The 24013-nt window shown below is 40.1% G+C and overlaps 1 protein-coding gene across 1 annotated transcript in view; it reads left to right on the top strand.

Moving 5' to 3' along the window:
• Positions 1-4244: 4244 nt before the first annotated feature.
• The window catches only part of nsd3 (nuclear receptor binding SET domain protein 3), a 22759-nt gene continuing 2990 nt past the window's right edge, over positions 4245-24013 (top strand). Inside the window, exons 1-23 of the mRNA XM_037680960.1 lie at positions 4245-4741; positions 6933-7780; positions 8535-8783; positions 8875-9037; positions 9190-9344; positions 10769-11395; positions 12363-12534; positions 12630-12730; positions 13110-13155; positions 13252-13382; positions 13688-13813; positions 13913-14039; positions 14126-14326; positions 16164-16343; positions 16966-17112; positions 18733-18889; positions 20479-20681; positions 20798-20910; positions 20997-21143; positions 21233-21355; positions 22196-22312; positions 23669-23810; positions 23884-23990. Of these exons, the coding sequence (XP_037536888.1) occupies positions 6977-7780; positions 8535-8783; positions 8875-9037; positions 9190-9344; positions 10769-11395; positions 12363-12534; positions 12630-12730; positions 13110-13155; positions 13252-13382; positions 13688-13813; positions 13913-14039; positions 14126-14326; positions 16164-16343; positions 16966-17112; positions 18733-18889; positions 20479-20681; positions 20798-20910; positions 20997-21143; positions 21233-21355; positions 22196-22312; positions 23669-23810; positions 23884-23990 (4338 nt within the window). The 5' untranslated portion in view covers positions 4245-4741; positions 6933-6976. The remainder of the gene's footprint in view (positions 4742-6932; positions 7781-8534; positions 8784-8874; positions 9038-9189; positions 9345-10768; positions 11396-12362; positions 12535-12629; positions 12731-13109; positions 13156-13251; positions 13383-13687; positions 13814-13912; positions 14040-14125; positions 14327-16163; positions 16344-16965; positions 17113-18732; positions 18890-20478; positions 20682-20797; positions 20911-20996; positions 21144-21232; positions 21356-22195; positions 22313-23668; positions 23811-23883; positions 23991-24013) is intronic.

The raw sequence follows: 24013 nt of genomic DNA, 5'->3' as shown, positions 1-24013 counted from the left end.
AAAGAAATAAAACAATGTTCTCGCCCTTGGAGCTTCACAAAATTCAGTGTCAGTTCAGTTTAAACCACTGCATTCAGACTGTAACTGTTTATTTATTCTTCATGAATTAAATGGTTTTATAGTTTTTTTGAAGCAAAATCCACATATATTATCCATACAAACTTTATCTATACAAGTTAGTCTCATTGAGCCTCGAGGACTATAATTAGGCCCGAGCAGCAAAGCGCTGCGAAGGCCTATTGTAATTGTGTCGTTTCTTATTATTATTCTTCTTATTCTTTTCAATGTTTAAGCGCTTATTTGGAGGGGTTAGCATATTTGAAACCTAGCCAAACTTTACCCAAAATTGTCCCCCGCGAGAAATAGTAGTATGATAATGGAACCAAAAGTGGGCGTGGCCAAACTGCTCTACAGCGCCCCCTAACGTGAGATATGACAACTGGTAAGTCCTAGAGAGCTGAAATTTGGTACATATGTAGAACCCACCGAATCATGAAAAAAAGTCTCTTGGAGGTATGCCTTAAACCCAACAGGAAGTCGGCCATTTTGGGTCAAAGGGTCAATTTTGGCCGTTTTTCACTTTTCGTACACGGCGAATTTGAACGAACTCCTCCTAGGGATTTCGCTCAATCGGTTTCAAACCTTCGCCATTTTGCTCAGTAGGCATGGGGGACCAAAAGTTATCAAAACGGTGCAAACCGACGCATGTTGAGGGGGCGGGGCCGGACCTCAAACTTATGCTTCACGCCAAAAATTTCCAAACGCTACAACTTTCACGTTGAAAAACAGAATTGTACCAAATTTGGCATGAGTCATTCCTGTCCCATGCCCGACGATACCCTGAGGTCAAATTTTGACGCCATCAAAGCCCCGCCCCCTCAGAACAGGAAGTGACTTTTTTTGCTTGGAATGCTCCCTCCCTGACACTCTTGACCCAATCAGGATGATCCTGTGTTAGAAGGCAGATAACAAGTTGGTCTGACTTGCTTTGAAGCGCAAAGCGTTTCCCCTGGAGGATGTGGGCGTGGCGGCGTGGCGAAGTCAGAAGTGACGCCGTTACAATACGTTTGGCTCTGAATTCCACAGATTTGATCCGAGGTTCATGAAAATCACTATGATCGATCATTGCCCGCCCCTTGAACAGGAAACCATGATGATTGCGCAATAGCCTCTCTAGCGCCCCCTAGAATATTTTAAAACCTCAGCCCCGAGCCATTTTTCGACCGATAAATCTGAAACTCGGTGAACATGTGTATCTTCTCAGGACCTATGAAAAAGTCTCTTGGCGCTCCAGTCCAAAACCAACAGGAAGTCGGCCATTTTGGGTCAAAGGTTAATTTTTGGGCGTTTTTAACGGCGAATTTTAACGAACTCCTCCTAGGGATTTTGAAGGATTGACTTAAAACTTGGTTATTAGGCCCTTAAGACATTGGAGAGTAAAAGTTATCAAAAGCTTTCGGTTTCGTTTTGTTAAAGGGGCGTGGCCAGGCCTCAAAGTTGAGCTTCACGCCATAAATTTCCAAACGTTATAACTTTCAACTTGAATGACAGATTTGCACCAAATTTGGCATGAGTCATCCCTCTCCCATGCCCGACGATACCCTGAGGTCATATTGTGACGTCATCAAAGCCCCGCCCCCTCAGAACAGGAAGTGACTTTTTTGGCTTGGAATGGTCCTTCTTTGACACCCTTCACATAATCAGGATGATCCTGTGTTAGAAGACACATAACATGGTCTGACTTGATTTAAACAACAAAACAGTTATAGCTGGAGAATGTGGGCGTGGCGCCATGGCGAATTAAAAAGTGACGCCGTTGCAATACGTTTGGCTCTAATTTGCACAGATTTGAACCCAGATGAACCAAAATCACTATGATTGATCATTATCCACCTCTGAACAGGTTTCCATGATAAGTGGCCAAGAGCCTCCACAGCGCCACCTACATTCTTCTTACAGTTATATCTCAGTGATACAACATCCGATCTGAACCAGATTTTTGGTGCGTCATTACTGAGAACTGATGGACATTTTAGTTGTGTTGTTTAATATTTGACTCAAGGGCGCCCCCTACATTATTCAAACTGTTTTGTCTCAGTGATATATCAGCCAATCTGCACCAAATTTATGGTGTATTATTATTTAGCCCTGGTGGACACAGTAGTATAGTTTTTTTAAATTTTGACTCTATAGCGCCCCCTACAATCTTGCAACAGTTATATCTCAATGATATATCATCCGATCTGCACCAAATTTTTGGTATATTATTATGTAGCCCTGATGGACACATTAGTAATGTTTTTTAACTTTTGACTCAAGAGCGCCCCCTATAATATTCCAACCCTTATATCTCAATGATATATCATCTGATCTGCACCAGATTTTTATGGCATAATGTGTGACCATGTCTAAACACATTGTTAGCGTTGTTTAAAATTTGACTCAAGTGCGCCCCCTAGATTATTCAAACTGTTATATCTCAGTGATATGTCATCCGATCTGGACCAGATTTTGGGTGCATCATTACTGAGAGCTGATGGACATTTTAGTTTTGTTGTTTAATATTTGACTCAAGGGCGCCCCCTACATTATTCAAACTGTTATATCTCAGTGATATGTCATCAGATGTGGACCATATTTTTGGTGTGTGATAAGTAAGCACTTAAACACGCAATGGTATGGTGGTTTTACTTTTGACTCAAGTGCGCCCCCTAGGTTAATCAAACTGTTATATCTCAGTGATATATCGTCCGATCTGCACCAGATTTTTGATGCTTGACTAGTGAGGACTTATGGACACAGTGGTGTTGTTGTTTAATATTTGACTCAAGTGCGCCCCCTATATAAATCAAACTGTTATATCTCAGTGATATATCGTCCGATCTGGACCAGATTTTTGGTGCTTGACTAGTGAGGACTTATGGACACAGTGGTGTTGTTGTTTAATATTTGATTCAAGTGCACCCCCTACATTATTACAGTTGTTATATATGCTGTTGCAGCTGATGTCAAAGGTTCTGTGAATGCGCACTCCGGAAAATGGGCGCGTGACAGTAGCGTGAGCGTTCTCCATGGCGACCGGGAGGAGTAGCTCGAGTTCCCGCGGTCGCCATGAGGCCGCAGCGGCGCTTAGCTGCGAGGGCCTTCAACGCTGCTTGCAGCTTTAATTTGAGTATTATAATTCAGCTTGATGCACATTTGTCTTTTGTCAACAAACTGGTAAAAATAAAAGGATTTAACATGTGTATCTTGTGTCATTTTACTGCACTAGAGTACTAGTACTACTAGTAGTATTAGAACCAGGTCTCTCTTGTAAATGAGTCCCCGGGGCTCAATGAGATTAACCTGTATAAATAAAGGTTGACTGAATTAACTAAAAAATATTACTCCCATTAGGGTTGCACAACATAACAAAAATGTAAAGTTATCGCAACATCATTATGCACAACCTGCAGAACCACAACATACATTTCTATGGCCAGCAGAAGCAGAGTGAAAGGTATTTTATTTTGTTTCCTCTCGACTGCAGATTAGCTGATTTTTTTTAAAAATTCAACCTTATTAGTTAGTCTAATTGAGCCTTGAGGACTCATTTACAAGAAAGACCTGTTAGCTTTTGAGCTGATGAGGCATTGAAGGCAATTCACTGCAAACTACAGTAGTTTAATAAAGTTTTGCTTAGATAGAATACAATATCAAAACAATAATCTATTATGTATTAAAACTATTACAAATCCATATTGTAGACATTTCTGCCTTTAATTCACCACAGTTACATAATGTGATGACGGTTTCTTGTGATATTTGAGGTGTGACTATGATATTATCATCAGCATTTTTTTTCTGAAGTAAACTACTGATGTGAAATACTGAAAATCTGATACTGATCTGATGCCAAGTAAATGTAGGTTCAACAATGTATTTAAATGAATGCATCAAATCAATACATGTGAATACATTTTCATGACCAGTAAGTGTTTTTCAGGGGTTTTTAATAAATTATTCCAGACACAATTTGCGCAAATTGTATAGGTAAGTAGGAAATACTTTGTTTGTATAATTAAAGTTTTTGTTCAGAAACAATGGAACAACATATTGTCATGTCTAGATAAAATGCAGAAAAACACAACTGAAGAACAAATTAAAACATCCTCTTTTAAACTGCATTTAAACAATGTAAAGAAAATGTCCCCGTCTTCCCTTAGTAAAACTATCAATCTGATTACGATCTACGATCATAGCATGTATCGATATTATTAATACAGTTAGCTCCGCCCACCAGCAAAGAAAACTACAGATCCCAGAATGCCACTGTTGACCCCTGCAGCCCGCATCTTGCTGACGATTTGGCGCTGTGCTGAGAACTGAGGAGCAGCAGGGCTTGGAAAAATAAAAAATAAAAAAACGCGAGGAGCGCTTTTGTGAAACTGAGGAAAGAGGGAGCTAGAGATTAGATTTAAGAAGGTTGTTCGTCTCGGACGGGGCTCCGACTAAATGCTGGGGTCTTTACATTGACGAAGAGCCAGGCTTTGGGATTGGGTAGCGACCAGCTAGCGTAACACCCCTCCTCCTCATCCTCATCCTCTCTCTTCTCTGTTGAGAATTGCGTTAAAACGAAAAGGAAAGGCCTCGACTTTTGTCAATATCGCAGTGTTGTTTTTTTTATTTTTGTTTCTCCCTGTAGATTAAACGAAGAACTATTGCTGGCAGGTGTATGTGTTTAGAATGGGACACGCTGAAGGTATTGACATCTCTTTTTCTCATCTCTGTATATTTATTTATTTATTTTATTGCTGCATATTTCGACTCGGTATCAAGTCTTTGTGGCTTCTCTGGAGCGACAAGCATATCTGCGTGTTGCTATCTCGTATCCTGCTTCCACACGGATGTCTTTTGGCAGGCATCTTGCTTGTTTTTGTGGCACGTACTGGATAATATGATGGAGGTATAATCACGGCAGACAATTTGATTTAAAGGGGCACAGGCAGCCATATTGCAGCGTTAGCCTAGCCAACATTTAGCTTCCCTTTTCATCTTCTACATGTGCACTACGCAACAGTTTGAATATCCGTAAACGTTTAAAAATCCAATCCTAAAAAAATATAAGCGATAAACCTCTTTTGTGCGCTCTCTGTTTTTAATAAATATATATTTTTCACACCGTTTCTCGTTATGGCCGTTTTGATGCCAGTTAGCATGAAGCTAACATCGCAGGAAGCTACATCATTCAGTGAAATATTTTTGTCTGCGCAAAAGAAGAGGGAGACTACACAGATGTAGCCAGATGTTATTGTTTACCAATAAACACTCAAACGATCAAAAAATAATAATAATCCGAGTGGATGGTGGAGGCTTGCGCCCGCTAAATTACGTCGTAGGGATGTTTACATTATTTACCTTTCTGATGCTGAGCGTCCTGGTTCTGCACACACGTTAAAAGCACAACGAGAGAAATGGCTCAGTTCGCTTTTTACTTAAATAATTACTCCTTACTAATGTTTAAATATGTTAAAAATAAAAGCCTAAAGCAGCCACGGGGAGCAGCTCTTTGTTTTGTTTGTGGAAGCCACCATGTGTTTGTGTTGATGCAATAAACAACCAAAAAAAGTGTTGTACTTTTAATAAACCGCCAAAAAAGTATATAAAAAATGACAAATACTATAAGCTGCCCTGTTTACACACGTCTGTGCTTAACTCTTTTGTTTTCAATTGATGCATGCACATGGCTTCAAGTATCCAGCTTTCTCTTTAAGCATGAACTTTTCTTGGCTTTTATCTATAATTTTCAAAAATCTGAGATTAAATAAAAATTTTGATTATTTTTTTTAGCTTTCTAGTTGGTTTCTGTGGACATATTTTAAGTTATAAACCCAGACAATCTTTGTGATTGATTGTAACACTTTATTGGGACACATTAAAGTTTTACACAATGCAAAGATGCTGGCACATTAATATTTTTTAGTTTGTCTGCCAATAAGCTCATTAAATACGCTAAATATTTGAACACAGTTCCTCTGAGTTGATGTCAGTGTATGTTGTTTCTTTTGATGAGCACTGAACACATTTTTGAGGAAATACTTAAATACTTAAAATGAAGTTGTAGGTGCAAGGTTTAATTAACCACCTACTGAAATTAATATATATATTTTCTCTGCTCACTTTTTTTAGTTAAATCTAAGTGACCTCCACTTAGGTGTAAACCTAAAGTTTCAGATTTTTAATGGCACAAACTTCTGAATATTTTGACAATATTAACTCAGTTGGCAGTAATAACCGTCAGGTTTCTGAACTCCTTGGTGAAATATCATAAAGTTGTATCGTCTGCAGTAATCACATTGTCAGATGGACAGGTGAACTCACAAACAGCGTTAGATGTTGCAGAACTACATGGGAGTTTGAAATGTTGAATGTTGTTTTGTAAAGCAGGGACTCACAGTTTGGTTTAAGACCCCACGGTTGGCCATTAAAAAAACCCCATCAGATTTGGGGTTTTGAAATGTTTTGTAAGAAACAAAATTTTAATTCAGAATGATCATTAATTACATTTTTTGTCAAGTATTATGAGAGGCAAAATGCATTGTTAAAAATCAATAGAAGTAGTGCAGTTTTTATAATACACGTCTCATTGGCCTAATTTTAATATTTGCTCACTTGAACCAGATAGTTTGGGTCACAAGTTTTTGCAGGTGGAAAGCTGAAACGTTAGGGAACCAGTGCTCCCAAACTTATTTTATTTATTTTTATATGCATCGGGAACTGGTTTCATACAAGATGCCTTTCACGCTACCTAGTGGGGTGAAAATAAATATTCCAGCAAAGTTAGTTTTTTTTTAACCCTTTTTTTTTTTTTTCATGGACTGGTGCTTGCATGTGAGGATTCAAATAGTGCATGTTGTTTGGATTGTAGCCTAATCACGCATCTTTGTCAACAGGTCCAGTCAAAGAAAAAGACAGTTAAGGATGCAGGAGCCCAACAATGGATTTCTCCCTCTCTTTCATGCAAGGGATCATGGGAAATACAATTCAGCAACCCCCTCAGCTCATTGACTCAGCCAACATCAGACAGGAAGGCACCTGTGACACCGGCAGTGACCCGGGTGAGGATAGTGGTCCATCCTATGATGCTGCCCTGGATGCAGAGTTCTCTTACCCACCATCAGCCTCGGAGGACATGCCGCAGGTCCCCAATGGCTACCCCCCTGGTCTGGCGATGTACGAGCCCCAGGCCAAGTTTTCAATGTTCTCACAGTTCCCCAATGGCTCAGCTAATGGTTACGGGGCTTTACGGAGCTACGGGGAGCACGGCCTCCTGCCAGGGGAGGGAACTGTCCTGAGAGGCCCTGGTCTACAAGAGAGACCTCTGTCTCCTGTGTCTCCCCCGCTGCCAACACATCATCCACATCTCCATCACCACCCCCATCACCACCACCACGTGCACCCCTTCCACTCAAACCCACCTCATATACAGACACATTCGCACCCGCAGAGTCCTCCACCTCCACCTCTGCCCCCACAGCACCACCTGTCCCAGACACCTCACATCATGACCCACAACCTCCAACCTCCTCCTCTGTTACACCTCCCATCCTCAAGCCCTCCTCCCTCCCTGGTGGACAGTACTCCCTCATCTCAACATGTCCATGCTCCAACCAACACCACCGGTGGGGTGCTGAAGAAAACCAGCTCCCCAGAGATCAAGCTGAAGATCATAAAGACGTATCAGAACGGGAAAGAGCTGTTTGAATCCGCGCTGTGTGGAGATCTGCTGCAGGAGCTGCAGGTATGAGAGCAGGTCCTACTGACACGAGCAGAAGACAATTGTCTAATAGTTTTCACCTCAAACACTTTTCCATTAACCATAAAAATAAATCAGTGATGACTTTTTTTTTCTAAAATTTGAAATTCTATTGTTAATGTTAAACCTGAAATAATGACCTTATCTGTTCAAACAGTATATTGACAGAAAATCAGTGGGTCAATTTGATCATAAGTTAGAAATAAATGATATGACACAAAGCCTGCGCCATAATTTTAAATGTGCGTTTTCATCCTTTGTTCCTTTTATCGCTACAATTTTATTTTAATGACGTAAGCACCAGAAAATTCATTACCATACATAAAAAGCTTGTTGTTTTGCTGATTTACATGAAAATGAAATAATTTACAACAAATCAAAAGAGGAAAACGGTTAATTCTCTTATTTAAGACAAGATACAGTAATTTTAGTTTATTTTTTGTTAGTGATTAATAGTTGCTGATTTTTTGTGATCAACATCGTGTTTATATTATATTAAATAAAAATAATAGCACACCTAAAAGTCAAACTGAAATCCAGATAAAACTGTTACTTTCCTTGTCTCTATATCCTCTTTTTAACAAAAGAACAAAAATAAATTTATCAGATGACATTCTGATTCTAGAAGAAAGATTATTTTCTGTTTGCTTTAAACATAAAAACAGAAGAAAACAACAAACACTGCAATGTGTCATCATCTCCACTGCTTTTCTGCTTTTTTTTTATTCTTCACGTTCAGAAGGAGTCTCAGAAGAACGAGGCCACTCCCATGCAACGGAGACATGAAAGGAAGAAGGAGAAAAGGAAAAAGAGTGCAAGGTTGCAGCTGCAGGTTCAGAAACAGGATCTGGACCAGAGCCAAGTGCAAGCAGGTACAACGGGTCAGACAGAGGACACCACTGACCAGCCTCAGCCAACAGAACCGCCGCCCGTTCAGACAGAGAAGCCTCCAAAAACAGTCATAAAAGCTGAACCAAAGACACCAAAGGCGAGATAACGTAGTCGATTCTTTGCATTAACATCATCGAAGTGTCTAGAGTTTTAAAACCAGACCCGTAACTTGTTCTTGTTCTTGTTAGGTTCCTAAAGTTCATCATCCATCAGTGATTCAAGAGACTGGTTTCTGTAAGGAGTTTGTGATCGGAGACTTGGTGTGGTCCAAGGTGGGCACTTACCCCTGGTGGCCCTGCATGGTCTCCTCTGACCCACAGATGAAGGTCCACACTCGCATTAACACCAGAGGTAAAAGCGCTTAATAATTAAAGATCCAGAATTACTTAAATGAATGCATATTGCCCGATGCTTTTCATACCACTGAGAATAAATCCTGACCCCTGGATTGTTACCTGACGTCTTGTTTGTTTCTCGATATAACTTGTTCTTTTCTCTGGTAGGTCACAGAGAATATCATGTCCAGTTCTTTGGCAGCGTTGCCGAGCGAGCGTGGATTCACGAGAAGAGGATAGTCACGTACCAGGGGAAGCAGCAGTTTGATGAGCTTCAGGCAGACACTCTACGCAAAACGTCAAACCCTGTAGAGAGGCAAAAAGTGCGTATACAAAGATGTATACATTAATTTATTTCAAAATGAAAAAAATAAATTTTGTCTAGTTCTGTTCAATTACAGCCAGAAGAACTGCTAAAACAGCAGCTTGAAATAAAAATTCAAAGAAGTATTCATACAGATTATAAGTGATTTTGATAGGGACAGCTGTGGCTGAGTGGTTAGAGCAGTCGTCAGTGGCAGAGTTGGGGGTTCGATTCCACCAGCAGTGGTGAAGTGTCCCTGGGCAAGACACTGAACCCCTTATTGCCTCCGATGTGTGTCCAGTTGGTGTATGAATGTGATAAAGCACTGATTATTCTTTGTATAGACAGTAGAGTGCTGTATGAATGGGTAAATGAGGGCACAGATTGTAGTGTAAAGCACTTTGAGTATCTTGATAAGATAGAAAGGTGCTATATAAGTACAGACCATTTACCATTTTTTAAAATTGTGATCACATAAATTATTTGTCAAATTTTAAGTGACAAACATATTCATATGTTATAGCATAAAAATCGTTATTCAGCAAATGTAGCGTACCTGTGATGTGGTAAAGAAGAGGTAAGTAGTAAACGCCACTTTGCCTTGATTTGATTTGAAAACTTATTTCAGGAGTTAAACAGGTGAACGTTGCTTGTTCTGACACTTGGTTAAGAAATGTAGTTAGAACTTTTAAGGCTTTTCACCACCATTCTACACATGAAGAACTTGTGTACTTTATAACAAAGACAAAATGCCTTTTGTTTGTATTTTGACGTCACATTTGTAATTGCAAAATTTTAATTTAAAGTGATACAAAAGATGTCACAAATCATTAATATTTAGTGCAATGAGGCTTAGCTTTCACACACTCCCTAAGTAGCTGTATAATTTAAATATTTCCAAAAATTATTATTAAGTCATATTTAGTAATCTAATTTTCTTTATATAATTTAATTAAAGAACAATCATTCTGGTAACAAAACCAGGGGTGTGGCAAATGCGGGGCGTGAAACGTGGAGTAAATTTAGAATAAATGATGCAGGGTCTGCTCCTTTTTCTGTTGCTGGTGAATGAGTCGGCTAGATGTCATTATTTATGTTGATGAAGGAGATTAACTGCCAAACAAAGGCGTCATCTTTACATCACACGTACGATTTGTCAGAGCTGCTGTTAAACTTTTTTAAATTGCAAATTAAAGATATGCAACCACCTGTTATTTACAAGATATTCAGCAGATTCCCAGATTTTATTGAGTATTGATTTGTTGCTTTGAATTTGCTTATAGCTGTTGATCTGTGTAAATTGTGAGCAGACTTCAGCTGCTCAGTTCACCATTAGCATGCACTGACTTGTATACGTTTTCAACTAATTTTATATATTAATAACTATATCTCATAAAGTTGGTTGAAAGATTTCAAGTTTTACCTCTTTTTTTTCCACTCTAGCTTCTAAAGCCGATTCCTCAGCGGGAGCGCTCCCAGTGGGAGGTGGGAGTGGGCCATGCTGAGGACGCCTTCCTCATGACACGCCAGGAGCGAATTGACAACTACACCTTTATCTACGTTGACCCGGACCCCGATGAAGCCCCACCCAGCAAGAAACCCACGACCAAAGCGGAAAAACGAAACCGACGCTCCAGTGGCTCCATCAGTAAGAAGGAGGATGTTGGAGTGAAGTCCCCGGACAGGGAGCAGCCGCCGCGACGGCAGCTGCCACGGAGACAGTGCAGCATTTCAAACACCGAGGAAAACTCCAACGCACAACCACTGGGGGAACAGAAGAGCCAGAAGGGGGACCACAATAAGTCACCAAAACAGAGCTCTGGCTCGGAGGATCAAGTTCAACAGGACTCGCCGAAGCCACCTGTCAGGGCCTGGAAAACAGCAGCTGCCAGGAAGCTGCTGCCTCTCTCCATCACAATGAAGAGGCTGAATGTGGAGATCACAAAGTGTGACTGGCCTCTCCTGCAGAAAAATTCCACCGTGTCCCCAAAAAAGGTCAAAGAAGAGGGAAAGGAAGAGAGAGTGGAGAGGGAGGCCCGGCAGCCTGATCTGGGATACTGCTCACCTGAGGTAGGTGTAACTCGGTGCAGTCGAAAAGAAACCTGTTCAGAGATACAGTGTTGTGAAAAAGCATTTGACAACCTGAGTAAATGCAAGATGTTTTTTAAAATGATAATTTCATTTATTAAGGGGAAAAATCTATCCAAATCAACCTCCAAGACCACATCAACAACTCATCCAGGAGGTCCCAAAAGATCCCAGAGCATCTTCATAAAGCTCTGCAGACCTCAGAGTTTATGATTCAGCAGTAAGGAAACAAAGGGCAAAAATGGCCTCCATGGAAGAGTTCTACAGCCAAAACTTAAAAGAACCCAAAGGCTCGTCTCACATTGGCAAAAAAACATTGATGATCCTCAGGACTTTAGGAGAAAATACTCTGTGGACTGACGAGACAAAAGTTTGGAAGGTGTGCGTCTTGTTACATCTGGAGTAAAACTAAAACTGCATTTCAGAAATAAAATGTCATGCCAAGAAACACGTTTGTGGTAGTGTGATGAACTGGAAGCAGTTTGTTGCTTCTGTGCCTGGATGACTTGCTGTAACTGATGAAACGTTGAATTCTGCTCTTTACCAGAAAATCCTGAATAAGAACATCTAGCCATCAGTTTGTGACATTAAGCTTAAGCATCCAGCAGGACAAAGTTCAAAGTACCGCAGCAACATTTCACCAAATGTAAATGATTTTTCCAGCTATCACAAGGGTGTGACACAACCGGTGCCAAGGGTGGCACAACCAGTCGTTAGGTTTAGGGAACCATTGCTTTTTCTTACCGGGCCAGGTTGGTTTGGATAGCTTTTCCCACTAAATAAATGAAGTATAATCTAAAAACACGTTGTGTTTACTCTAGTTAATTTTGTCTAATATTAACATTTGTTTGGCGATTCTAAATATATAACTGTGACAAAAAAAGGTAAAAACAGTCTGTACGGGGAGAAGATTTTTCACTAGTAAGGCCGTATTCATGTGTTGTTTCAGCAGGACAGCAGAGCTAAACCTGAGCCTAGCCCTGAGGAGGAGGAAGAGGAGGAGGGCGATGAAGGGGAGGAAGAGGGGGATGAGAGGAGAAGCTCCCCTGTGAGTCGAAGGAGCGAGGAAGGGGGAATTCAGCATACCTCTTCTCCTGGATCACCCAACAGCAGTCCACAAGGTGAGTGAATAAAACAGACGGGCGGCGCGTTCGGCTGAATGTTTTTCCAATTGTGGAAGTTGGAACGAGATGCACGTCAATAATTTTGTTTTCAGGCTCTCAGGAGAGGAAACCTCAGCGGCGGTCAGTCAGGAGCAGGTCTGAGTCAGAGAGAGGGATCGATCCCATCCCGAAAAAGAAAACCAAAAAAGAACAGGTATGAGTTTACCTCCGCCAACATCCTGTCAAGAACAAAGGACAGCACCGGTTGCAAAGTGTGCATGAAAGATGTTGCAGTTTTACTCCCTTTTTTATATCTCTTTATCGATTCACTCTGCATTATCAGCTAACGGTGAAGAAACGATGAATAAAAAATGAAATGGAACATGAGCTCAGAAGTCCCTGAGTAATGGCTTCTGATGCAAAAAAGCTATTAATGCATTTTTGAAGGAGGATTTTTCATCAGCTTGAAAGCTGTTTAGGCAATGTCTTTTTAAAATTGAATTGAATTTAATTTTCCTAGAAAACATCAGCTGTTCTCACACAAATCAACAAAGCCAAGTTGAAATAAACTTTAAAATTTAACCTTCTTGTAGGCTGAGCTGGCTCCAGAGACTACGCTGAAAACGGGTTCACAGAAAGGTACGAGACTATGATTTCACGCCTGCTCTAAATCTAAACTTTTCTGATTAGGAACTCCTCATGAATTAAAAAATATCAAAATGTTTGATCCATAAGGAGCCAGCGAGATCTCGGATGCATGCAAGCCCCTGAAGAAGCGAAGCAGAGCGTCGACAGATGTAGAAATGGCTTTGTCTCAGTACAGAGACACATCGGATTCTGACTCCAGGGGGCTCAACGACCCACAGGTGGGCTTCAAACACAAACAAAGACTAAACGCACAAAAAGGAAAACGCTGCAAACAAAATATGTTGATCCTGTAGAATAAATAGCACCAGACTGTCTCTGCTTTGCTTTCAAAGGAATCTGCAGCTTGTGATGCAGGAAAAACAAATATTTATAAATCGTTGCTTAACATGTTTATTTTTACTCGTCTCGATTTTTAACCAGAAAATTGTGCTTTAACCTTCTATAAAGGGAAATTTGTTATTTTTTGTTTAACAAAGCTCAAGTCAATAATAGTTGATAATACAGCAACAAAAAAATTCTCCAGGGTTTATTTGGGAAGAGTCTCGACAGTCCAGCAGCGGCAGATGCAGACGCTTCAGATACTCAGTCTGTGGATTCTGGTTTGTCTCGTCAGGACAGCAGCACCGAAAAGACAGACACTGTGTGCCAGGTCAGTACTGCTCAGGATTTATCTCCACGCTTTTCCGCTCAAAGGCACACAGACACGAAGCTGTATGATGATGTGCCATCATTTCCATGTGGTGTGCAGATCTGCGAGGTGTACGGAGAAGGTTTAGTCGTGTGTGAGGGGGACTGCAGCCGGCAGTTTCACCTGGAGTGTCTTGGTCTGTCGTCTCCACCTGAAGGTCGATTCATCTGCACTGAATGTAAAAATGGTAAGAGCATCTACGTTTATTTTGTTTCTATCCCTCAGCAGTTAATTTTTATTACTTAGACAAACTTATGTTGCTTCGTTCTTCAGGCAATCATCCTTGTTTTAGCTGCAAATCAGCTGGTCGGGAGGTAACCCGCTGCTCGGTCTCTGGATGTGGTTGTTATTATCACAAGGAGTGCGTTCGGAAACTCCCGGGCACCACCATCAGCTCCAGTGGAGGCTTCTGCTGCCCACAGCACAGCTGCTCAACGTGCTGCCTGGAGAGAGACGTGCAACGAGCCAGTAAAGGTAGAACAGCTTTTTGAGTTACTGTATGAGCCTAGCTGTACAACAAGCCCGACAAGTCCTCTTCTGGGTCAGAAAAGGGGGGAAAAAAGTGTAAAATTTCAAAATTATTCATAAAAGAAAGGTCAAGCATCTCTTTCATTGACAACATGTAGAGAATTGGGTACTAAAAGCCTTTTGTGTGCACTTTATTAGAGCAAATCAGAACTGATTTTAAGGAAAAACTACTTTTAATGCATTTCATTCAATGTATTTCATGGCACATTCTTGCTTGGAACATCCAGTTCTATCCCAAGCTAAAATAGTTTTTGTTCAGTCATGGTGAGGTGTATTTAAAGACCCTTTCAAGATAGTTACTAAAGTGTTCCTGGAAAATGTTTGTAAATTATGGTCTATAGAGCTCTTACAAATATCTTGAAAAAAGGAAAGAAATTCACCCAGAAAACCCGTATCACAAGGAGAGCCCAACAAGTAAAATTTGGTTCTTCTGAGACCAAATATAATTCATTATTTAAGGATTCGAGGAGATTTAATGGACATTTAATGAATACATGAGGAACAAAGATGGATACTGAGGTCCCAGCTTTTAGCAATATAAAGTGGTTTTACTGTTTTGGCTATGTTGGTAATCCCCAAAAAAAAGTTTTTCAAAGTGTTATTAAACAGATTTACAACATAAACGTTAATGTTTATCCTATTGCCTTGAATTATTTTGTTGGTTTGCAGCTTCTTATCACATTGTGCTTTCAGTTCAGCCATAAAGTGCATCTCTCCTTGCTTGTCAGTAATTTATTTTGATGCACCAATAATGACGTCATCAAATATTTGTTTCATTGTCTGTTCAGAAAAGTTGTTCCTAAAGCACATCTCAGAAGTATGCATAATTAAAGGTCTAGCATTCCTTGAAATAATGTACATCAACCACCATCTTTCGTGTCAGAGATTTAAATTAAAATCATCTAACAAGGTGAAGGGATGGAGTTATAGTTTTGGTCAAACCTTATAAGTGTGATGTCATGCGCAGTCTTATGCAACGCAGAGGGAGATTAAAAAGTTTGGTCTGGACTGTAGGTCTGTCGCGATAAACAATAAATCAATTAATCGCATGATAAATTAAAATTATCGACTTCATTTGTATTTATCGTCTTTATCGTTTCTTCATGTCTTTCTCTTTCTGAAGACACTGGATGACAAAAGGCTCAACTCCAGTGCTCTTCGCTGACCTTTCTCTTTTCTCTTTAAAATCCATTTTAACCATCTAAAATAGTGTTTTTTGATCGTTAAAAGCATCTAAGCTGAGAAGCTAAGCTACGAGCTAAGCTAACAGTCCGACCTGGGGGGACCTCCGTTTTGTCAAAGCTCCAAAATTCAGAGTTGAAACCCGTGCTTTCGTGTAAAAAGTTGTTTTTCTCTGCAAAAAGAAGCTGAGAACTTGTTTACTGATTTTTTAATTAAAAGCTTTGTGTGAAAAATGCTATGCTAAAGAGCTCAAACCACACTGAGCATCAACCATTTTGAGAACCAAAAAAAAATGAGCGTGAGACAGCCCATGTCACGTCAAGGGGCCTCCCTCACTATTCATCCTTGGTTCAAACAGTCTTATACTGCCATCCGGTGGTCAAAAAATGTACTACACTCAAAGCAAATTAGCCAACATTTCTTCTTAAATTTGACAATAATTACTAATTATTGTCAAATTTCAAACAATATTATCGTTTATCACAATAATTTCTGAGACAATTAATCGCCAATTTGTTTTCGTGAAAGGACTGTAGTGCTTCAGAGCTACATGACATGACAGTACTTAGTGTTAAAAAAGAGCATTTTTTTACGTCCCCAGGTCGTCTTATACGTTGTATCCGCTGCCCGTTGGCGTACCACCCTGGCGACAGCTGCTTGGCAGCAGGCAGCGTCATCCTCACGCATCACATCATGATCTGCAGCAATCACGGCAGCGCCAAGAAGAACGGACTCCTCAGCTCCCCAGTCAACGTGGGCTGGTGCTTTCTGTGTGCCAGAGGTAAGTCTCCACAATTATGCACACTCACATCCCCCACCCAACCACAACCACAGCGTGATTAAAAATGACCCTTAACTTCATCACTTCAACTGGCTTCTTTCAGCACCATCAGATCCCTCTCTGTGGCTTCATGTTATTTACCCTTTTAGAAATTCCAACACTTTTTAATGCCACTTCTCCTGCAGTAGCACCTTTAGATTCTGAATGTTTAGACTGGTTATTTTATGTTTCGTGTTCGATATTTTTGTTCTGAAATAGCCGCATTGTGAACTGTAACGTCTGTTTTCCATCACAGTAATGACTCTGGCTGTAACTCAGGCTGTCACACTGCACTCCGCTTGACAAAATATCTGTTCTGAATGCTGATCAGGAAGAAAACAATTTGTTTTTCATTTTATTTGAGTGACTTATTCAATCAGGCCTGACACTTAACAATAAGTTGAGTGCACTGTTTGGCCTCTTTATGTTGGGACAAACTTTTTCTTTTTTTTTGTTTGTTTTTTACGTTGAAGCAGTGCGAGTGTGCGTGGTTGTGCATATATGTTTCTCTTTTGTGAAAGTTTTGGGTAATTTCGAGTTTGACTGCGGCTCACCCCCGTCTCTTCCTGTGTGTCTTGTGTAGGGCTGTTAGTGCAAGACCTTACTGACACCATATTAAGTTCATATGCCTATAAGTCCCACTACCTTCTGACTGAGTCAAATCGTGCTGAGTTGAAATTACCTATGATTCCCTCTCCTTCGTCAGCTACCAAAAAGAATGTTGGGAAAGGTAACTGAACCGTTTTTCTCTTTCTCCTTTGTCCCACTGGTCTGTGTTTGTGTTGTGCCTGCGCCCATTCTGATTCAGTTTCCCCTCCTTTATTTTATTTTATTTTGCATACGTTTTTCCCAAAATTTTCAAAGCCTTGAAGTTCAAAGTTAATTAACTGATTTAAGCATGCAGTTTTATCTTAATGCTGAGAGATGCACAGTGACTTCAGCCAAGTGCAAGGGAAAAATGGGCCTCATGCAAGAATATTTTTTAGGGATTGTTGTCCCAGACTTTAGCTTTGTGTGTCCTCCAAAGATGAAACTTGCAGTGTTTTAACATGAAAAAGCATACATGGACATAAAAAGCCAATTTCAGGGTCCCTCATTCGAAGCACTTATGCTTCTCCTTCTATGAACAGTAAAAATGTTGGCCTACAAGACAGATCCTGGCACCTCATGGTTTCCTTTCTCTCGTATTTTGTTGAAAAAGAGTTAATTTGTGTTTGTTCTCTTCATATAAGAGATTCTTGCATAAGGCTCATTATGGGATTATTTATGCACCAATGATCTGGGCACAAATGGCATCTTCGCAAAAAAAAAAAAAAAAAAAAGCTTAGCAGAAGACTTTCTCTGCTGGCGAAGCATAACTTGTCATCAAGCCTCTGTATGAAGCTCTGCTGCAGGATGTTCTGGGTTAATTCAGGTTGTGCTTTTTTGGATCTGGAGGTGCACTGCTTCTCTGCTTCAGCACTCTGGGCTTGTTTTTGATTTGAAGGGCCTTGTCTAGCCTCACCTCTTTAATGCTGACTGCAGCTTTTTACACATTGTATTTATTTATTTTGCACTGACATTTTCAGATGTGATATTTTTGCTCCCTGCATTTTATTTAATTTATTTTTTGCTTGGACCTGCCTTGGATGGAATGCAATCCCTGTCAGGAACAGATTTGTGTACTTTCGAAACAAGTTTTAATGTTTATTCAAGCATTACAGCTCATTTATTATCATTATTTCAATTATTAGTATTGGAATTTCCTCACTATTGAAATACTGTGACCACATAATTCCATGCAAGCTGGTCTGTGCAGGATGTGATGTGGGGTGGAAGACGTTTGCTTCACTGGCAGGACTGCATGCCTGCTTATTGCCAATGATGTGCTGTTTGAGCATAACGCTGATTATTTTCTACTTGTTGGCTGACGGTGCTGCCGCATGTACTTCCCATAGACTGGTTTTGGTACACTGCTCTGAATCTGATTGCCAGACATGCTGCAACTTCTGTAGAAGTTAATACCAAGCTGAGATGCACATGGAGTTTCCAAACATTTCAGACCTTTTTAATGCAGTGTTGCTGTCACAGGAGCCTTTAGTTCATTTTAAAAAATTGGCCCATTTCAACTTTTTTCATGCACAAATGATGTTTTATCTCACAAAAGATGGACAACCATAATTAGTTTCCATATTTTGGAGGTTTTGTCAGATTTGTAAGCTTGTCTGCAACTGAGATTCAGAGTTTGTCCAGAAATAAATGTGCGTCACCTAATCATACACTCCTCTCTTTGCATACCCACTCTCATACGCATGCACATACACTCACTGTCACACACGCACACACAAACACATGTGTATATCCTATGTAGGAGGCAAGTTGCTGTGCTGCGACTCATGCCCAGCTTCCTTCCACCCTGAGTGTCTGGAGATGGAGATGCCTGAAGGTGCCTGGTCCTGCAGTGATTGCAGGGCAGGGAAGAAACCTCACTACAAACAAATTGTCTGGGTCAAACTGGGCAACTACAGGTAGGCAGAGTGTGTCAAGTAAGGTATGCTGAGGGTTATTCTTCCCTCAGTATGTGATGTGACTACATTTACACGTACAATCCCAAGATTTTATTTTACAGATTGCCAAAATTACTTTTTTTTTTTTTTTTGCATCTCAAAAGTATTTTATGTTTGGATCAACACATTTGATTCACACTTTACACAAAACCAGGATGAGATTCTGCTGTTAATCAGGAAACTGAGCAGAGTGGTGCTGTTTTCAGAGATGCACCACAGCTCTGGAGTTTTAGGCTTTCCAAGATTTTGAAAACAAAAAATCAGGCACATGAATTTTTTGCTGAGTTCACCCAGCCAGCCCCCACTACAGCTAAAAAAGAACCAACATGTGAAGAAGTCCAGCCATTTTTGCTTGTTTATATTTTTCTTACTACCCATTTGTCAGGATTGTGGATACATACTTGTAGCAGAAATATCATAAAAATAAGACTTCATTTGCTGTAAAGGAAAAAAAAATAAAAAATTCTAAGTGGCACTTTTTATGTCAAGCTCTACCTATTTTTATTTTTTCTTCTCAGTTTTTCCTACTGTGTGGTAGACCAGCTGATCTATTTTTATTCATATGTGCCTCCCTTGTCACCTCTGTCCTTCAGCATTACTTTCCCTGACCTGGCAATTGTATTCGATTCAATTCAGTTTATTTATAGCGTCAAGTCACAACAGGTCATCGCAGGGCACCGAACAGAAACATTCATAACAAGTTAACACTATTTATCTATTTAACTATCTATTAATTAAAACAATTCCTAAAATTAAGCTGGAAGACATGGTATACTTTTGTGGTTACAGCTGAAGTTCAATCTGTGGGTAATAATGTGATCACACAAGGTGCAACTCGTGCTGAAGTGTTTACAACATCCACGCTGTCAAAACAAGACGAGGCGCATAATACCTTTTTATACAAATTGAACAGTAAAGCTGGAATAAAAGGCATCATAATTTTGCCTCTGCAAGTTTAAACAAATAATTTTTTCACTGGTGATGTACATCTTTGTACACTATATTTGAACATGAATAAAAAAAACAACTAATGTGCTATAACAAAACAAAAAAATATTTAGCTGTTGCACTTGACTTTTGTTTAAAACATAAACAGAAGTTCATGCCTCTGAGTCAAGTAAAGGAGTTCAGAAGAGGAAAAAAATAAAATGCAAAAGGGGGGTCAAAGGTCAATGAAAGTGGACTAAAGCCTCACCGACTGACATTCAGCAACAACAACCAAATGTGAGCAGTCTATCTATAAATATATTTTTGCATAATGCTGGAAATAAATTTTGTAACGATATTCAAGCGTTCAAGAAAAATCCCCCCAATTATTTTAACCAGACATGAATATCCCAATAATAATAACAAAAAATAATTTTAATTTGTATATAATCTTCTCAAATATCTTCATCTGAAGTTTTCATAGAAAAATTTAAGTAGTTGCAGACATTTTGCAAAAAAAATAATAATAATCTGGTACCACCTTCAGGGTATAACAACCTCAGAATTTGCGATTGTTTTCTTGTTTGTTTCTTCTCTTATTGCTCTTTGTCTCGTTCCAACAGGTGGTGGCCGGCGGAGATCTGCAATCCTCGTTTGGTGCCATCAAACATTCAGAGCCTTCGCCATGATATCGGTAACTTCCCCGTCTTCTTCTTTGGCTCCCACGACTACTACTGGATCAACCAAGGTCGGGTCTTTCCCTACGTGGAGAATGACAAGAACTTTGTGACGGGTCAAATTAACATCAACAAAACCTTCAAGAAAGGTGATTTCTGCCTAGAAAGTGTATTCCCACTTAAAGGCTAATATGGAGTGGGGCTTTGTTTTTATTTTTAAGCTGAAGGAGAAAGTGTGGTCTGAGATGTTTTGTTAATGTTTCAGCTCTGGAAGAAGCGGCCCGGAGGTTTCAGGAGCTTAAGGCTCAAAGGGAGAGCAGGGAGGCTCTAGAGCAGGAACGTAACTCTCACAAACCTCCACCATACAAATCCATCAAGGTTTGACTTTTTAGATACTTTACTAAAACAAACAAAGTAAAAGTTCAAACAGTTGGTTTAATGTGTCCATGTTATATTTTTAACAGTCCAACAAGCCAGTGGGTAAAGTGCAGTTGCATGTGGCTGACTTGTCAGAAATCGCACGATGTAACTGCAAACCTACAGACGAGCATCCATGCAGCCTCGACTCTCAATGTCTCAACCGCATGCTTCAGTACGAGTGTCATCCACAGGTCTGTGCGTTTCTTTTCTGTATCAAATCACTAGAGTAGCTTCAAAGCTTGTAACACCTTATTTATAATATTCATATTGTTGCTATCAGGTGTGCCCTGCAGGAGACAGATGTGAGAATCAGTGTTTCTTCAAGCGGTTGCACGCAGAAACTGAGGTATTAAAGACGGAGGGGTGCGGCTGGGGCCTTAAGACAAACCAAGCCCTCAGAAAGGTGAGTGGGAGGTTTGATGTCAAGGCTTATCTCCTAAAAACTATTTGTATCGACTGTTTGACCTGAACTAAATTTATGGCTCCATACCAATTCTTTGACTTGCTCCTCCATTTTGTTTTGGTCATATAAAGAGCTAAATAATGACTCGTTTTCAACCAACAAAAGAAAATGTGCTTTTTATGATTCATTATAGATTAGCAGGACCAAAGGAAAAAATCATGACTTGTCATAATGAATTACAATTTCAAATGATAAGAGGATGCTTCACCTCGGTTTAAGTTAGGGGTCAACATGAAACAGGTTGCTGCAAGTCTGAACTGAACCATTTCCCCTGATGAACCTGCATCTGGAACTTCACCACCTTCTAAATAATTAACGTATTTCTTTTTACTTGGGTCATGATACTTGGTAAATCATAGACATGGGAGTGTAGTGGAGATATATATTTATTTTTGATTATATGTTATAATTTACTTGGTCACTTTAATATACAGTTATAAATCTGAGCCTTTTTGAAAGGCGAATAAAAAAGCATGAAAAAATACATTTACAAGAGGTTTGACGTTAGTGTGTTTTTTTTCACCACTTCCTTTACAGCACTGACTCTTAGATGCTCATACGCTGACAGTTTTCAGAAATGTCGGTATAAAAAGAAACTTTCCATAGTTTTTGATTATCACCTGCCAGACGAGCAACCGTATTACGTGACGATCAGAAGATCAGCGTTTACACATCCTGTCAAGTTTATCTCAGCGTTCATTTCCACTTTTATAATTTCAAATAAGGTCATCTGTGCTTTGTCGTGAGCAGTAAAAATATGATGTTTGTTGTTTTCTCCAGGGGGACTTTGTGATTGAATACGTGGGAGAGGTTATAGACACTGAGGAGTGCCAGCAGCGAATCAAACGAGCTCATGAAAATCACGTGACCAATTTCTACATGCTAACACTCACCAAGGTAACACACCTGACGCTGATGCAGAGAGCTCTATACTGAATTAGATCCTAACACGTTGTTAACGTAAAACAGAAAAGTTCCCCACCTTTAATCCAAATAAGAGATTTATTTTTTTGTGTGTAATTTCAGTTGAATACTCTGTGCTGAATGACTTTGCTGAAATTTAGTGAAGAAGCTATGAGTTCTTGTAACTAAAAGAAGCAGAATGCTAGCTAAAAATAAAAAATAACAAAATGCTTGCTAAAAGTAGCAAGGTGGTAGCAAAAAGTATTATACGGCTAGCTGAAAGTAGCGACGGGCTATCCATCCATCCATTATCTTACCCGTTTATTCCATTTTGGGTCACGGGGGTCGCTGGTGCCCATGTCCAGCAATCACTGTGCGAGGGGCGGGGTACACCCTGGACGGGTCGCAAGTCCATCACAGGGCCACATAGAGACAAACGAGACAAACAACCATTCACTCTCTCACTCACACCTAGGGACAATTTAGAGTTACCAATCAGCCTAACATGCATGTTTTTGGTCTGTGGGAGGAAACCGGAGTACCCGGAGAAAACCCACGCATGCACGGAGAGAACATGCACACTCCACCCAGAAAGGCCCCTGGACCGGGGTTTGAACCAAGGACCTGCTCGCTGAGAGGCAGCAGCTCTACCAGTTGCGCCACCGTGCTGCCCGCGACGGGCTATTTAAAGCTAAAAATAACAAGGATAGCTAGAAGCTAAAAGTAGCAACAGGCTAGTTAATAATAACAAAAATTCTACTAAAAGCTAAAGTAGTAAAACGTTAAGTAAAAGTTAAAAGGCTGAAAGTATCATATGACTTGTAAAGTAGCCAAAGGTTGAGTAAAAGTAGCAGAATGTTAGCTAAACTAGAAGGAGCATAAGAAGATTAAAAATACAAAAAACATTTCAAAGAGAACAATGTTGAAGGAACTAAAGAGAGCTCGATGTATTTTAGGGGGAAAATAATTGTAAAAATTGACATTTTTAGAAAGTGTTGGTTTTTTTTTTTAGCTGCTCCTTTTGCAGTTGTCACAGCAAGTGAACTCGCATAAATTACTAATTGTTTTATCCTGGATGCCTTTCCTGTTGCCACTTGGGCTTGAACCAGTCCTGAACCTCAGGATTACAAGGCTGCGGAACATAAACAATGAGCTTCCGCAGCCCAAGGGCATTTAGAAAAATATAAACGTTACAAAATCCAAAAGTCTGAGCACCGATCTACTGAATGAGCAGAACTTTTTGAAATGAGGATGATTAAAATAGTATGCAGAAGTGCTGTTGATTCTACAGCCACACAGTAAAGTTTTGGTGAAGAGCATCTTAACCCTGGTGTCTTTGTTTCCTGATAGGATCGTGTGATAGACGCTGGCCCAAAAGGAAACTCGTCTCGTTTCATGAACCACAGCTGCAGTCCAAACTGTGAAACCCAAAAGTGGACGGTGAACGGAGACGTGCGCATTGGGCTCTTTGCGCTCTATGATATTGAGGCTGGTGAGTTCAGATGGACTGGGGTGCTTGTTTTTGTTTTCAAAGCTGCATTTACTGTGAGGTGTTGTTCTCACAGGCACAGAGCTGACCTTCAACTACAACCTGCACTGTGTGGGCAACAGGAGGATGTCCTGTCACTGTGGATCTGACAACTGCTCTGGATTCCTCGGAGTACAGCCAACGGTGAAGACTTTCACCCCCCCCCC

Source organism: Nematolebias whitei, chromosome 8 (assembly GCF_014905685.2).
Source record: "Nematolebias whitei isolate Nwh7 chromosome 8, NemWhi1, whole genome shotgun sequence".
NCBI classification, from domain to species: domain Eukaryota; kingdom Metazoa; phylum Chordata; class Actinopteri; order Cyprinodontiformes; family Rivulidae; genus Nematolebias; species Nematolebias whitei.
The sequence above is the reverse complement of the archived record's forward strand: the minus strand, read 5'-3'. Positions and strand labels throughout refer to the sequence as shown.